Raw genomic sequence first — 14,979 nt, forward strand, 5'->3', positions numbered from 1 at the left:
ACAACAGTTTATATTATGTAGTTCTAATGTTGATACACAATCCTCCACTACGGCTGGGAAAAAAATGAAAGACACCAAATATTGATCCTTTATTACATCAATTATTAATATTACTAATAGGGGAGAACTTTTCTGGTTTTTAACTCTTTTCCCTGGGATTAGAATATGCAGTGAGAAAAGTCCTCCTCAAGGGACACAATTCACGGTTGAAAAAGGTAATAGATTGCAATGTATGTTATCACAATACTCAGCATGTTGCAAAATGTTTAATGTCATATTGTGACTTCTAAGTACTGTGATAACGGTGAAGCAGACTTCACCTCCATCCAGACCTAAGAACGAGTGTTCCACCTGACCCCAAAAAATTAAACCCGACCTTCAATCGATGTGAGGGTGAGCAGATAATGACTGAACTTTCATGTTTGGTTGAACTATCCCTTTAACTGATGATTTCAGACTGATTTCCCTCACAGTTTAGATACCTTGGTGTTTTGACATCCTGTCTCTTCATTCTTCAGCCAAGAGTTTTTTAAAGTTTTATTTAAAAATAGCGCTTTTAACTGCAGAAAAATATAACAAATGTAATGAATTATTTTATTGTCAGTTTATCCCTGCTCCTGTGAGTGTAGTAAGAGGTAAGAAGACCTTCACTCTTGACTTGCACCAAAATCTGCTCACATGAACAATTTAAACATTTATTGACACCAAACTCTTCTTAATTTGAGAAATACTTATCATGTTGTTACGTTTCTGAAGAATGAGCACATTTAGTAAGAGAGGACATTTACTGAATCTTTATTTGTTACATAATTATTATTAGACTTTACAGTTTAAAAAATACAAATAAAACTTAACTTATGTCAGAACAGTGAGTTTCCACTTGACTCCGTTTCTCATCTTTGGCGGCGTCATGACCTCTGCAGCTACAGAGAATAAAAAAATTCAGTAAGAGAAACAGACACATCAGATACGAGTCAACATGATGAAATGAATTTGTGTTTTAATGAGAACCTCTGCTGACCTTGTTGTGAAGCTGCAGGTCTCTGCTGCTGCTGGAACGAAGCCATGATGCTGTTTGCAGTCGAGTTTGGTCCAGTGAGCTGAAAAACAAGGATGACAAAACAGTTAAATTAAAAACACTACAAGGGATTTTTAACTTTATCTTCTTACAGCCTTTATCTTCAGCACAGTAACTGAGTAGTAATGTTGTTTTGACGTTACATTTTGAAGTTTATGAAGAAGGACACACAACTGCTTTTGTCTACAGAGACCTCTAAAATCAACACAACAAAAATGTAGCTTTAAAAACACAAAAAAGTACAAAGAATATTTAAAAATCCGAAATAATTTGAACAATACTGCAGAATGGATGAAAGCACGTGTCTTGACTCTTAACTCCTCCTTTTATTTATTTAGTTAATGTTTTATTGTATTTCTTTTTTTCACATATACAATTTTATTCCTCTTAAATTAACAGAAAACTTTAAATCCTGTATATACTCTTCTTCTGAAAACTTAATTCTGATTTTATTCTTCGTAGAGCTGAGTATCAAACGTCACTGAAAAATTCAGGAGCTGGTATTCAAGCCAATCTATCTGTACCCGTATCGAAACTTTCCGAACGATGCTCACTGCTTGTTCAAACAAATCACTGCAGCGTACTGAGAGTGTACAAATACAACTGTATTATATTTACCGGAGTCTGACTGTTCTGCAGGCCTTCAGGCCACACCTCAGGAACTGCTGCCTCCATCATCTGCAGCGCCTCCTCGTAGGCCAGCTGCAGCTTCTCCGCCTGTTTGTCAAACTGGAACAACACCAGAGCCTTCAGCAGGTTGTGTACCTCCTCTGCAGGGGGGAGAAAGGAAGGAGCTGTCAGTCAAACTGGATGAATGAGCTCCGTGGTTTAACAAAACTGTTCCATGGAGCTGGACCAAATGGTTCAGGATAGTTTTGATTTTTTTCAGCGCATGACCAGTGCAGACCAAAGTATGTAATGTAATTTTTATTAATTCGCTTTTTGCGTATCAATTTTTTGCTCACATGTAATTTGTAATAAGGTATTAGGGCAGTTAATTTCAACATCCTGACCTCCATTAGTGAGGAAAGTTATTTATTATCATTAACCCTCACTCAAATGCCACATCCAGTACTACAACAACAACAACCCTACCCTCAGCATCCATGTTGTTTCTACACCAAAAAGCTCATGCACACATAGAAGTCAGCTCAGGAGGAAGACCACATTTCCCATCATTCCTGGCTGCTTCCAACCATTTTACCTCTATACTGTACTCTGCAGAAATGTGGTAATTTTTCAACATGCAGACAAAACAAACTGGGAGAAACTACCAAATCAAACATGCATGGTCTCAACATTTAAAAACAATAACTAGAAAGTTAAGTAAATATAAATGAGACATATAAATGATTGACAAAACCTTCGAGTGTTTGTGTGTGTACCTCTCATCTTGTCCACGGTGGTGATGATCTCACCCAGAGCGTACATCAGTGCTCTGTCCTCCATCGGGCTTCCTTCCTTCAGGCTCAACTTCTTCCGCTCGGCTTTGCGACGGTTCTTTGACGATCTCCTGCAGGCGGAGCGTCAACATTAAACCGGCCGCAAAAGTAAGAATCTGAACAATCGTTTTTAGAGGCGAGGGTGTGTTTGTCTTACGAGGAGATGCGGGAGTTACTCTGGGAGTATTTGGAGCCGGTCATCACGCTGCTGGCTTCAGAGTACAGCTCAGCATCAGGACAGTCTGGACCGTCTTCATCTGATGAAGAAGACACGGGGTTACCGCAAATTCAGGTTTTAATTATGATTTCAACTGCATTAGATATGTTTTCTACCTAAACGGTACAAAAGAAGCCAGCTGACCACAATTATCGCTCACATTTAATGAGAGAAGAGTTTTAGCTGTACTGTAGTGGTAATATGACTGGAATATATTGAGCACAGTGACGCTGAGACTGGTGTGAGAAAATTTTATAAACATTTGACCTTTGTCAATGTCCTGTTAACTCAGACATGTTCTCACCCAGCATGTCCAGTCTGGCCTTCTCTTTCTGCTCTCGAACCACAGCCAGTCGGGTCCTGTGCCGCGTGAACGTCGCTACTTGAGCCTCCAGGAAGGCAGTCTGGGTGCCGACAGCTGAAAAAAAACATGACAACATCATAACAAAGAAACAAAACATTATTACAAGGCAAAGTTTTTCATTTTTTTCTGGGATAAACAGAAAAACAAAGAGCCACATAAATGAACAGAGCCTGAATGATCTTTACCTTCCAGCAGAGCAGGTTTCAGGTTGGTTTCAGTGATGTCCTGTCTGTTGTGCATGTAAATCTGAAACAGACAAAAAATAAGTCATATAACAGACCAAAACATTAAACATTGTGCTGCAGATTAAATATTTTTCATTTTACACCTGCATGCAGGATGTCTGCATGTACAGCAAGTTAAATATAAGACTTTTCACAAACTTCTTGGGTGACGCTAAGCCCCGGATGCAGTGCTGCTGCAAAATAGTGTCAAGGGGGAACTAGTTTTGGTGGAATATTTGCACATCAGGAGGTGAGCTCTGTACTTAAAATGACCAAATCACTGCAAAAGAAAAGCTTCTTATGTTTGTACCGTTAGCGTCCCAGGTGCTAATTTGCCGTTTTCAGTGTGCAGGTTGCAGTTCAGATGTTGTTCTTTTTTCCTGAGGACTTTGAAAACATAGACAGACACTGCAATACTGCGGCCAATGGCAGGACTTAGTAGCCTGACACACAGTGTGCATCCAGTGTGTCAGACTACAAGCTTGCTACACTGTCATTGGAGCACAGAGCATAAAGAGGCGGGACTTAGTAAAAGTTAATTTTCTCACAGCCAAGTCTGAAATGAGGCTTTATCAAGATCAAATTCTATATTTCTATGCTGAAACAAATACTTAAGATCTGGCCAAACAGAATTTAAGGTTTGATAATTTTTAAGGTCTTTTATTCATATACATATAAATTTAAGACATTTTAAGACTTTTTCAGGACCTGTAGACGCCCTGTGCTTTAAAATGTGCTTCAGCTTCAATAAAAGTTAAAAATAAAAAAATGATGTCGTTTATTTTACTAACCAAACGGAGTGCCTCCTCCCAGACTGCACCAGTGATCAGAGCCAAGATGGCCTCCTCACAGTCCTGTTGGAAACAGAAACATTCAGAGCGTTTAGCCTCGATGAACAGCAACAGATAAAAACTTGATTTTTAAAATATTTTAACAATAAAATTAAACTTCACAGATCATTTCAGATGTATTTTTGTTGCTGCAGAGGTTCTTCTTACTTTAGCGTACTGATCCAACAGCAGAGCAGCTTCAGAGTATCGTCGCTGTTCAGTCAGTTTCTCTATAAGAAACAAACTATTTTAGCCTTTTTGCAGTGACCCCCTGGTGGAAGTGTGGCATGTCTCACCAGCTAACCTGTCTGTCTGACTGACTGTCAATCTGCACTTGGTCTGTCTACCTGTTGCCATGGTTACCTGCCAGGTCTCTGGCCAGCAGAGCTAACTGGTCCGGTGGTAGAGGGATTTGCTGCGCCACACAGATGGCGTTTCTCCAACTGGAGCTGCTGGCGAACGCCTGCAGGGCGCTGGCTGTCTCTCCGCATCGCCATAGCAACAGGCCGGCCTGCTCCGCCTGCTGCTGCTCCACCAGGTGCTGGGCATAAGCACAGCTCAGAGCCTAGAGGTCAGAGGTCAAAGGTCAAAGCAGCAAAGTTCAGGTTAATGCTTAAAGGGGCCCTGAAGAGTTTTATTGTAAATAAACAAAAGGTTGTTTACATGAAGTTTCACTTGTCAAAACACATCATGTGTATCCTTAAAGGGAAAATTCACCACTTTTTATGTGGATGTCCAGTCAGTGTTGATGGTAAATGTAGTCAATTAAACAATAAAGTCCTCAGTGCTGATAATATTGATCATGAAAGCGGAGTTAAAAATTAGTGAAAATTGAAAGTACCTGCTACTAAAAGTGTGTTGAGTTTTTTTTTATTATTTAACAATGACAGTAACCCATCCCAAGCCAAAACTGCAGCACTCAGACAGTCTGACCAGCAGCTGTACGAACATCTGGATGAGCTGTGTGTGTGTTTGTACCTTGTAGTGAACACTGTCTGCTGGATAAAGTCGCAGAGCTTCACTGTAGAGTTTCTGCTCCTTCACAAGCTGCAAAGCTTCAGGGAAACGTTCCTCTCCTGAACACAAAGCACAGATTAGTTCACTTTGCAAAACACTAGTAATCATTTCCAGCCTGCTATTCCACATTTTCAGACTGACAGGTTTTTCAGACTGTAAGTATGGCCATGATTGTCATCATGACTCTCAACGTTAGCGAGAAATATTTTTATTTCATAAATCACATTTGCAGGAAAACAACTTCCTAATGGCTGTGGTCAAAATTTCAGCATTTCCATGTTTTGATAGATCCACTATGGGCCAACTGTTATCAAAAGACTTTTTGCAGATTTGTTTGGCCTTTACCTTTAACCCTGCAGTATAAGGAGCTGACAGAAACATTTTGACTGACCACACTTGCTGAGGTGATTCAGGGCCTTCCTGTAGCGTTTCAGGTGTTTGTCGATGGTGTAGCGCTGGTAGTTCGGCTCAAGACTCTTCAGCATGTTTAAGAAAGGGAGGTACTCTTTGGGGTCCTGCAGGGATTGTGGACAAAAAATAATTAATTAATTAATTTACATAAACTGAAAAATCCATCCACCAATCACAGCTCAGCTGCATCATGAGTGTGTAAAATATTTATTACACTGCTGATTCTACTGCATTTTTTGCTGTCTAGAATTTTGAAAAACATGTTTTACTTTTTTCTTGATGGTTCTTAAAAACCTCATAAATATAACTGATTGTATTTGATATACGACATCACTTTGTATTTGTTTTTGTGCTGTAAATCACTTTGTAAAAGTCTTATTGTGAGTCGAATAAAACAAGATAATGAAGATGTTTCCTCCTACTCTTCCTCCTCCTGCCGTTTTTTACCTTCTGGGATTTCTCTGCCACCATGAGCACGAGATCAAAGTCGTACGTCCCCAGCGAGTGTTCGTACAGGTTGTTCACGTTGACGAGGAAGAGGAGGTATTTCAGCGCCTCTTCAGCGCTCACAGCACCGGGAGCCTCAGGAGGGTTCGCTGGTCAAATACACAAACACAGCAGCACACAGTGAGGAACTACAAAATCTGCTCTGTGTGTGTGTGTGTGTGTGTGTGTGTGTGTGTGTGTGTGTGTGTGTGTGTCATTAAGTTAAAGAGAGAGTGAATAAAGGTCATCAGTGTGCTCACCTCGAAGTTCATGGACTTTCTGCAGAGCGATCTCCAACTCTGGAACCGTCTTCTTCACGTGAGCCGTCAGTATGGAGAGGAAGAACCTGAAAAGTTTTAATCCACAGTTAAAATTACAGCTACTTTCTTTCTGCAGAAGAATCCACCAGAACTACTTTAGAATCTACTAGAAAGAAAGTAGCTCCTACATGAAACTGTTATGTTATTATGTTAACTAGAATTCTAAAAAGATATTTATAAATGAATTTTTCTGACTTGTTTGGACCCATTGACTCCATGCTGCTCCGCAAAGCATCACAAACTACATCCACCTTCTTCTGCCCCGACGCAGGCGGGGTCTGGACGGGGCTGCCCTCAGGACGGGGGTACATGCTGCTGGTCGTGTCTTCCTCCCTGAACACAAAACACAAAACAGTTTGCAGAATGAATGAGTAAAAAACGAGAGTTGTTTTTCCTTCTCTAAAAATCGGCTCCAGCAGATCTAAAGAGTCTTACTTGAGTTCAGTGAGAAAGAGGTTGATGTGGTTGATGGAGCCGAGTTGTGTGATGAAGGTCTCGATGTTCTCCAAGAAAACCTGCAGGAGGAGATGGACAGAGAAACGTGACGAGTCAAGAAACACACGTGGCATCAGGGTTTAGTTTTTATGCTTTAATCTTCCTTTTCATAACCAAGAAAGATGAAAAATACCTAATGACACTTAACTGTGTAAATCCTGATTTTTCCTCTTCTACTTCATCAAATCACTTCTTTTAAAATCACTTTTCATTTCTTTATTTTAACCATCTGTTCACTGTTTTCCTCATCTCTCATTTAGAAGATAAATGCATTTATAGAGCATTTTGTTTATTTACACTGAAGCTATGAACGAGAAAATGTGTACTAGCCTGCCTGTATGGACAAAATTAAAGATGACGTGTCACATAAATATACATTAATCTCTATAACATACCTTTGGGTTGTGGTCATAAATGAAGTTCAAGTTGATCCTCAACTTCCTCATGCACTCAAAGGCGTCTTTGAACCTCAAACTGAAAAAACAACAACAAAAAAAAATACAATATATGGTGCAATTTTAACACTTTTGTTCACAGTGATTCCAGTCTTTAAGCATCAGGCTACAAACTGTGACATTTACATGACATCAAGATGATTTTTAAGTATTTAAGAGTTTAAAGCTTCCCTCCAATCCAAGAAATGTTTTTCTTCTAACAGTTGAATGTTTGAGCTTCAGTGTACAGAATGATTTCTGTGCAGAGTTTAATATTAGGATGTTTAAAATTCATCTGCCGAAAGTGGAAAGTTTCTCTGGGCTCACTGAAAATCCCATTTTCGAGGGTGAGTCTGTGAGCGTGAACAGTGAATGAAGAGTGAATCCTGGTCCAATTTTCAACACGCAAAAGTGTGATGTGGAAATCTGACCAGGTGTTTGAATATCTATAGATTCTGGATTAATGAAGGAGTTGAAGTCATTTCAAAGATTTTAACAAGATAAGTGAACTTTTGTATAAAGAGCAGAACAATTAACAATTTTGGAGAGGATCTTTAATTAAAATACAATAATAGATAACAGGCAGGATTAGCATGGTGAAGATTAGCGTCGGTCTAGGAGTGATTGAGATAAAGACTAGATTAAAAAGTGACGTAACTGTCAGCGTCTCTTTAAAAAGAAAACAAGCAGGTGATATGAAGGAAGAATATCAGACTCACCTGTCCAGCCATTTCCTGAGCTGAGCCAACACCAGCGCTCGGTGATGCACCGTCTCCAGGTTCCCTCGAGGCATCTGGACACAAACACACCAAAATACATCAGACAACTTATACCTCTAACTTATAAATTTGTCATAATAAAAAAAAATTCTAAACATTTTCTAAAGTCTGCATGAGAATAACACACAGAGTCATAGATGATCAGTTTTTCAGTTCTGCTGTAGTGAAAGGTAGCGACATGTCTGCATGTGTTAAACAGACCTGTAGAATCACTCTGCTGTCTTGTGGGACCACAGTGACGATCCTGGATCCTCTCTCCACCCGCCGCAGCGTCTCGTCGTTCTGACCTCCATCTGAGGCCAAAGCCGCCTGCAGCCCTGTGGGGTCAAAGGTCATTACACTCAGCTGTACCATGAAATATTACAGCGACAACACCAACCTCACCACCACTCATCTCAGAACGCGTCCAATCGAACAGGGCATCACTAGTATTTACACTCAGGACTTTTCTGTGCTTGTGTGTGTGTCTCCATCGTACCTTTGACAGTGAGCGTGCTCAGTTGGAGGCAGCGGCAGGTGTGTGAGTGTGTGGTGATGAGGAGGAAGTCGTTGCAAATGGTGAAGGACGAAATGTTGGAGGCCAGCTGAGAAAGAAGCAGACAGAAATGAGAACTTTTCTCCTTTGTCCTGTGTCCCTGTGAACACATTGAGACAGCCTGTAAGATAAAGGTGGCAGCTCACCTCTGTGTCTCCAGCGTACAGGTGGGATCTGTCCGTCAGACCGAGGAGACATTGCTAAAGACAAGAAGGCCAAGCAAAGAGAAACATGAGCATTTAGGCCTATACACAAGACAACTTCTAGAAATCATGTTATTGTAAGTACACGTGTTTCTACCTCCCCACTGATGCTGCAGAGCGCCGTCTGAACGCAGGGAACAGGGAAGTTGATGCTACATCCACTGGAGTCACGCCAATCCTCCACTGACGGCTCAGGACAGTCTACACAGAAAAAAATATTGTTTTTCTGTAAGTTATTGCTGCATTTAAATGTCTCTAAATAGATTAAATTTTAACTTTCAGTTTTTTAAGTTTGAAACTACCATAAAACACTTATAATTAATTGAAAAAGTAATCAGAATTAATAAACCAAAGCCAGGGGATGTCATGGTCTGGGTGGGCCACAGATGATTTTCAGATTTCAAAGTGAATTTTGAGAATAGCTGATCATTTGATCATTTTAGTGTAGATCATTTAAGACTTGGCTGCATCAGGCAGCACATTATTATGTTGCATGACCTCCTATCTTGAAGGCTGAAAGCCACTGGATCTCCATTTTAAATTTCCAACAAAACTTCACGTAACACACAATTCAGCAGCAGAAGACTGTTGGTGACTCACTCCAGAGCAGCTTCCTGATCTGTCCATCCTCCAGCTGTAGAGCCACAGTGCTGGTCTGAGAGCAGTGAACCATACTGACCACAACGCCGCCCACTTCTATCTCCGATCTGAAACACAAAAACTCCACGCTGAGCCCTGACTTATAACACGGCCGTGGAATAATTCAATTTAAAGGATTCAGTGCAGTTTAGTTAATTCATGAGCTTATCAGGACAGTGACCTGACGGTGAGTGTGTCATCAGCGTCATGAGCAGGGCGGAGCATCAGCAGGGTGGAGGAGGTTGGCAGCAGGCCGGAGGTCACACCCACAAACAGCTCGTCCTCCAGCCACAGCAGCTGCCGCAGGGCCAGAGGCTCCTCCTGAGGAACCGTCACTCTGCAGGAAAATCAGAGGAAAATTATTTGAGAAACACCAGTAAACCATGAAAAAAACAAAAACAATGAGAGTTAATCAGACTGCTAGCATCTTTAGCCTGCAGCAGCACCACAGGATGCTGCGTTACCTGAAGGTTTTCTGGAGGACCAGGGGACGAGACACCACACGGAACCCATTTGTTGTTTTGTCAGCCGGTTCTCCTGCATCTGGACAGAATGGTGGGAGAAGTAAATAGAACAAAATGATCAGAATAATATTAAGACACAGAACAAACAGATACACATCAAGTCTAAGTAAACTTTATTACCCCAGATTGGGAAATTCAAGCGGTCAAGGTGCAAAAATACACAAAACGGTTATAAAAGCACCTTGGCTGTAGACTGAGATCTGTCTGTCAGAAGTCAATGCTGCCAGCTGATTGGTCCTCTGAGGTTGACAGAGGAAGGTCACCTGGTTGACTGGTGACGTCAGCTGCAGCTCAAATGAACTCATGGGAGGAGGAACCACACACTGCCTGAAGGTCGTCACCAGGATTTTATCTGAGGGGGTTTTAAATAAATATTAACATCATGTTGGAATCATCCTGCAGTTCCACGTCCTCTCGTCTCATTGGCTCTCACCTCCGTCAATCACAGCCACGTTGGCTTTGTCGGTGGCGTCCAGCCCGAGGCTCCTCTCGGTCGTCCAGCCCCAGTCGTAGGTGATGCTGGTCCAGCCGCGGGTCACCACGTGGAGTCTTAACGGGCGCTCAGGGTCCCAGCAGACACAGACTGGAGTCTTCTGAGGGTCTCTGCCAAAGTCCAGACTCTGCTTCAGGTACCAGTGGTAGTTCCCCACCGTCCACAGCTGGACTGCAGAGACAACATGGATAATTTATAGAATTATTCATTTATGTCTGACAGCAAAGTAAAGCTGTGAAACTATTCTCAATATCGTGTAAACTGAAATGAAAGTACTTCATACAACCACGCTTCAAATAAGCTGAACTTTCCCTTTAAAGGCTGAACCCTGTAATCTGCAATATCATCTTTAGCTATTATTCAGGCTCTGCTTTTCAATATTTAAATTGCAAAATTCTACAGGCAAAAACATCTTCATCCAAATACTGTTGTTAAAGAACAAACTCCAAAGTCAGATTTCTGTATTGGCACATTTTGTTTTCAACAATACACTGACAGGCCTGAGGAAGGAGCTGCAACTTTGGCTGAACTTACTGTAAGTGCTGACTTGTTTGTCTTCTCCAGCTGTCATGTCCTCCAACCAAACAGCTAAAACAGTGGAGTCACTGTTCCACATCAGATCCTTCACCTGAAATACAAACCAACCAAAGTGTTTTGAAGAACTAAAATCATGAACTGAAGTTCATTTTCATTTCTAGTATCGTCTGTGAGTCTGGTTCACCTTGGCCTGGTCTTTGCTGAATGGGAGGGTGAAGTCTCCGTGCAGCAGTCCGTTCTTCTCCATGAAAACCACGCTGTGTTTGTTGGGATGACGCTGAGTGCTCGCTATGAGACTGCCTGAGGGTCTGAAACAGCAGGAGAACATTTAATTTCACATCAGCAGCACACAGGCAACTGCTGCTAATGCTGCTTATATTTTAATGTAAATTATTTTTTATCCAGGACAGACATCTTTCACACATTTCTCCACATGGAAAAGAGTCAAAAAATAAAAGCTAATCAAATTAATTTAATGAACGAATAGAAAATTTCTTCAGCAGAACTCTTACTTCCAGCAGAGCGCCTGCTCCAGGCCGTTGATTGGCTCGCTGGTGGCCTGCAGGACGCCCTCTCTGTTCCAGACCCGGACCTTCCTGGCTCCGGTCTGAGGACAGACGGCACTGACGGCAAACAGCTGACCATCACCTCGCCACGTCACCCGCGGCCTGAGGTCGTCCCAGGATGCAGCCGGCTGCACCTCCTGTGGGTGCATGTTTATTAAAATGTCATTCAGAATACTTTTCACACATTTTGATACTTCTGTTTTCTTGGTTTCGTTGTTTCTGTAGTTAAAGACTGACCAGGATCCTTTTCTGCGCTGCCTGTTTCCCCTCTGAACCGTGGAACTGAGTCTCCTTCTTTCCCCAACCCACCGTAATGAATTTCCCTGCAAAACACATCATATACATGTCATTTTCGTATAAAAATTATTATCTACCTGCCGAATGGCAATTTTACAAATATTTCCACATTCCATACATCATGCCGTGCCCCTCTGTGGGTCCTAAACACAATCCAACCGTACCTTCACCAAAGTCATCCTGATGGATTCCGACCTCAGTGATCGGCTCAAAGTCTTTGGTCATCATGATGATCGTTTCCTGACCTGTGAGCACAAATTATCATTATTATTATAGCTATTTTTTTAATTTGCAACTCTGCTTAATATAGTAACTGGACTGAGTGTGCACTGGCCTTCAGCTCATTGTTGACTCAAGAATAATCTGTATCTTAATATTTTTGGTGCTTTGCAGGAATAATCTGACAAAGACTGGCAGCTCCACAGAGAGGTCTCTTTCTGACTGATGGTTCAAAGCATGAAACTTAATTTTTTTTAAATAAATAACATGTTTTGACACTTGTAGAACATACTGACCAGTAGTGAGAACAACAAGCTCTTCATCAGGACTCCAACTCATCGAGGTCAGACCGCTGTCCACACTGCCAACACACTCCAACTGTGGACCATCATCACACACATTTGTGAGGATGCTCAGTGACACAGTGCATTCCCTCACCCCTTATCCTAACCTTGACTTAAAACTAACATCTTGAAGGACCAGAGTGTAGGATTTAGTGGCATCTAGCAATGAGCTTGCAGATTGCAAACGCCTCATATCACCCTTCCTTTGTGTAAGTAAGACACAGAAAACTGAAAAGGCTGTTTGTTTTTTCCATTCTGGCCTACTGTGGAAACATGGCGGTGCAACATGGTGGCCTATAGTTATAAAGAGCTCATTCTAAGGTAACAAAAACAATGATTCTTATTTTCAGGCAGTTATACACTGGTGAAAACATATTTAAGAATATTATATTCCATTTTTGCCATATTCTGCAGTTAATCGTACACAGTGGACCTCTTAACTGCCACACAGCCCTTTGAAGAACTGAAGGTTGAAAAAAAAAAAGTGAGAACCTCCGAACTTGTAGGTATGGATATCAAGAACTGGTATTAAACCACAACCTGATTGGTCAGTACCAAAATAGCGATAAACTTGTTCAATAAACAGCTATCAACGCAAAACACTCAAAAGTCTGGGCTCACTGTAAAAATAAAAGCATTAAAAAAATAAATGTTGATTCTTTACACGTTTTCACGTCACATCTTTATTTTTTGCACCAGCTTATGGTGATTAGTATCAATAAGAGTATCAACAGGCATAGTATTGATAGCGATAAGCAATATCAGTATCAATGAAATCCTAATAATACACAACCTTTCCAACTTGTGCCACTCACCTGGCAGGTGTTGAGGTTGAAGAGGACGACGTCGCCACCAGCTGTGGCTAAACATGCCGATTCGAGTTCAGCCAGGTCCTGCAGTCCAACCACCGTCCCACCGCCGTCCTCCGGGAGGAAACCCTCAGCTGTCAACGAAGCCTCACTGACCACCTGCAGAACAGTATGGAGGAACCAGATGTAATTTATAACTGAGACTGAAATATTGCATCTTTCTTTCATGACTTGTTTAAATTCAAATCTGGACACATTACTTTCATCAAAGAAATATAGCTGATATGTAAATTAGTAAACAGAGCAAGTGTGCTGTTTGAAGGGAATAAAAAAATCTGCAAAGTTTTGAAAACCAACAGTGAAACTCAAAGCAGAGAAACAATGTCTCCTCCAGAGACAAAGATACAAGTGCAGTAAGCCGTCGGCAGCTCACCTGGCCAGTTCGAGCGTCGTACTCTGTGATGGAGTAGTGTGAAGCGACCAGCAGCGAGCCGGTGTCGGCCCGCACAGCGACACACTGCGGGGAGCCTGGACCCTGCAGCTCAGAGCTCCTGAGGCTCTTCAGCAGCTTCAAGTTCCGCATTTTACCTCAGGACCGACTGAAAACACACCGAGCCTGAGTCTGGATCCACAGGCTACAAAACACCTGAAACAGAAAAAAACTAAACATGTTCAGTCCTGAAAACACCGACTGATGTTCAGATTACAAAACATGGCACTCGTCTTTTTTTTATATATTTGAGTATATGTTTTTTTTTATACTATTGTTATACTATTTTGTTATATATCTCAAGAGAAAATACATATTTTTTATATACTGATTTTCTTTCGTCTTAATTTCTCTATGTATATATTTGATATTTAGTATTGAACGGGAGCATCTGTAAGGTGAGCAATTTCCCCCCAGGGATCAATAAAGTATTTCTGATTTTAATATCTGAGTGATACAGTGGTACAATATCAGCACAGTAACAAAACACCTCAGATGGACCTCAGATAAACAAATCTGAGAGACTGTGAGCTGTCCTCTGTCTCATGTAACCCTGGACATGGAAAATAAATATCATATGTTCTCTCTCTCCTTATTTAAATCACAATTTGGTTGACAACGCCCTTATTAAATTGGTACTGTCATATTTTGATTTAACGCCACATAGTTAAGTTAGCATATCTTGAAAACTTTATGTTTGCCTGTTAGCCCTGCTTTCTTGAGTCTTGTCTCAGTGCTCTTAATATAAACCCACAATAACACTGTAGTTTTAAAACACGTTGACAGTCTGAATAACTAGTGTATAAGTATTTTGGGGAGCAAACTGACGGTTGTAGAAGGAAACATTAAGTTAGCTACAGGGCGTGTAGCTTACATTTAAACTAGAAGCACCAACATGACGTTTAGCAGCCATAATTAAATTAACCAAACGGAAAATTACAGCGTTGAAACTTCATTAAATGACACGAACCTGTCAAACTTACCGAGAAGAAACAGTGTTGAGTATTACAGCCTTTTAAAAGTCCAGCATCAACAACACAACATGATGCATGTGGCGGTGTCACACTCACAACCTCTGACCTCTCTGACGCAAACACAGGCGGTGACCGCGCTGTCGCCCCCTGGCGGTCTGGAGGAAAATCACACATCCACAATAAATACACTTTTTATAGATATGACCGGTGAATTTGAGTTGTTTTATGCATCTCTTTAAAAAAATGCATTCT

The 14,979-nt window shown here is 41.2% G+C and overlaps 1 protein-coding gene across 1 annotated transcript; it reads right to left on the reverse strand.

The window, feature by feature from the left end:
* Nucleotides 1-779: 779 nt before the first annotated feature.
* Nucleotides 780-14,871, reverse strand: elp1 (elongator acetyltransferase complex subunit 1). Its single transcript, XM_084718553.1, has 36 exons — nt 14,737-14,871; nt 13,697-13,909; nt 13,270-13,422; nt 12,407-12,488; nt 12,056-12,136; nt 11,832-11,917; nt 11,541-11,731; nt 11,213-11,336; nt 11,026-11,119; nt 10,432-10,662; nt 10,180-10,350; nt 9,939-10,017; nt 9,656-9,811; nt 9,436-9,542; nt 8,933-9,036; nt 8,779-8,832; nt 8,576-8,681; nt 8,299-8,414; nt 8,038-8,111; nt 7,280-7,358; nt 6,825-6,904; nt 6,585-6,722; nt 6,330-6,415; nt 6,031-6,179; nt 5,564-5,687; nt 5,134-5,231; nt 4,519-4,720; nt 4,324-4,385; nt 4,117-4,179; nt 3,287-3,347; nt 3,042-3,155; nt 2,678-2,777; nt 2,464-2,591; nt 1,697-1,848; nt 1,022-1,100; nt 780-923 (listed from the first exon to the last, which is right to left on the reverse strand). The coding sequence occupies exons 2-36, from the start codon at nt 13,844-13,846 to the stop codon at nt 856-858; spliced, it is 3,942 nt and encodes a 1,313-aa protein (XP_084574679.1). The 5' UTR covers nt 13,847-13,909; nt 14,737-14,871; the 3' UTR covers nt 780-855.
* Nucleotides 14,872-14,979: the final 108 nt, after the last annotated feature.

Source organism: Lutjanus erythropterus, chromosome 5 (assembly GCF_056507025.1).
Source record: "Lutjanus erythropterus isolate fLutEry1 chromosome 5, fLutEry1.hap2, whole genome shotgun sequence".
NCBI classification, from domain to species: Eukaryota; Metazoa; Chordata; class Actinopteri; order Lutjaniformes; family Lutjanidae; genus Lutjanus; species Lutjanus erythropterus.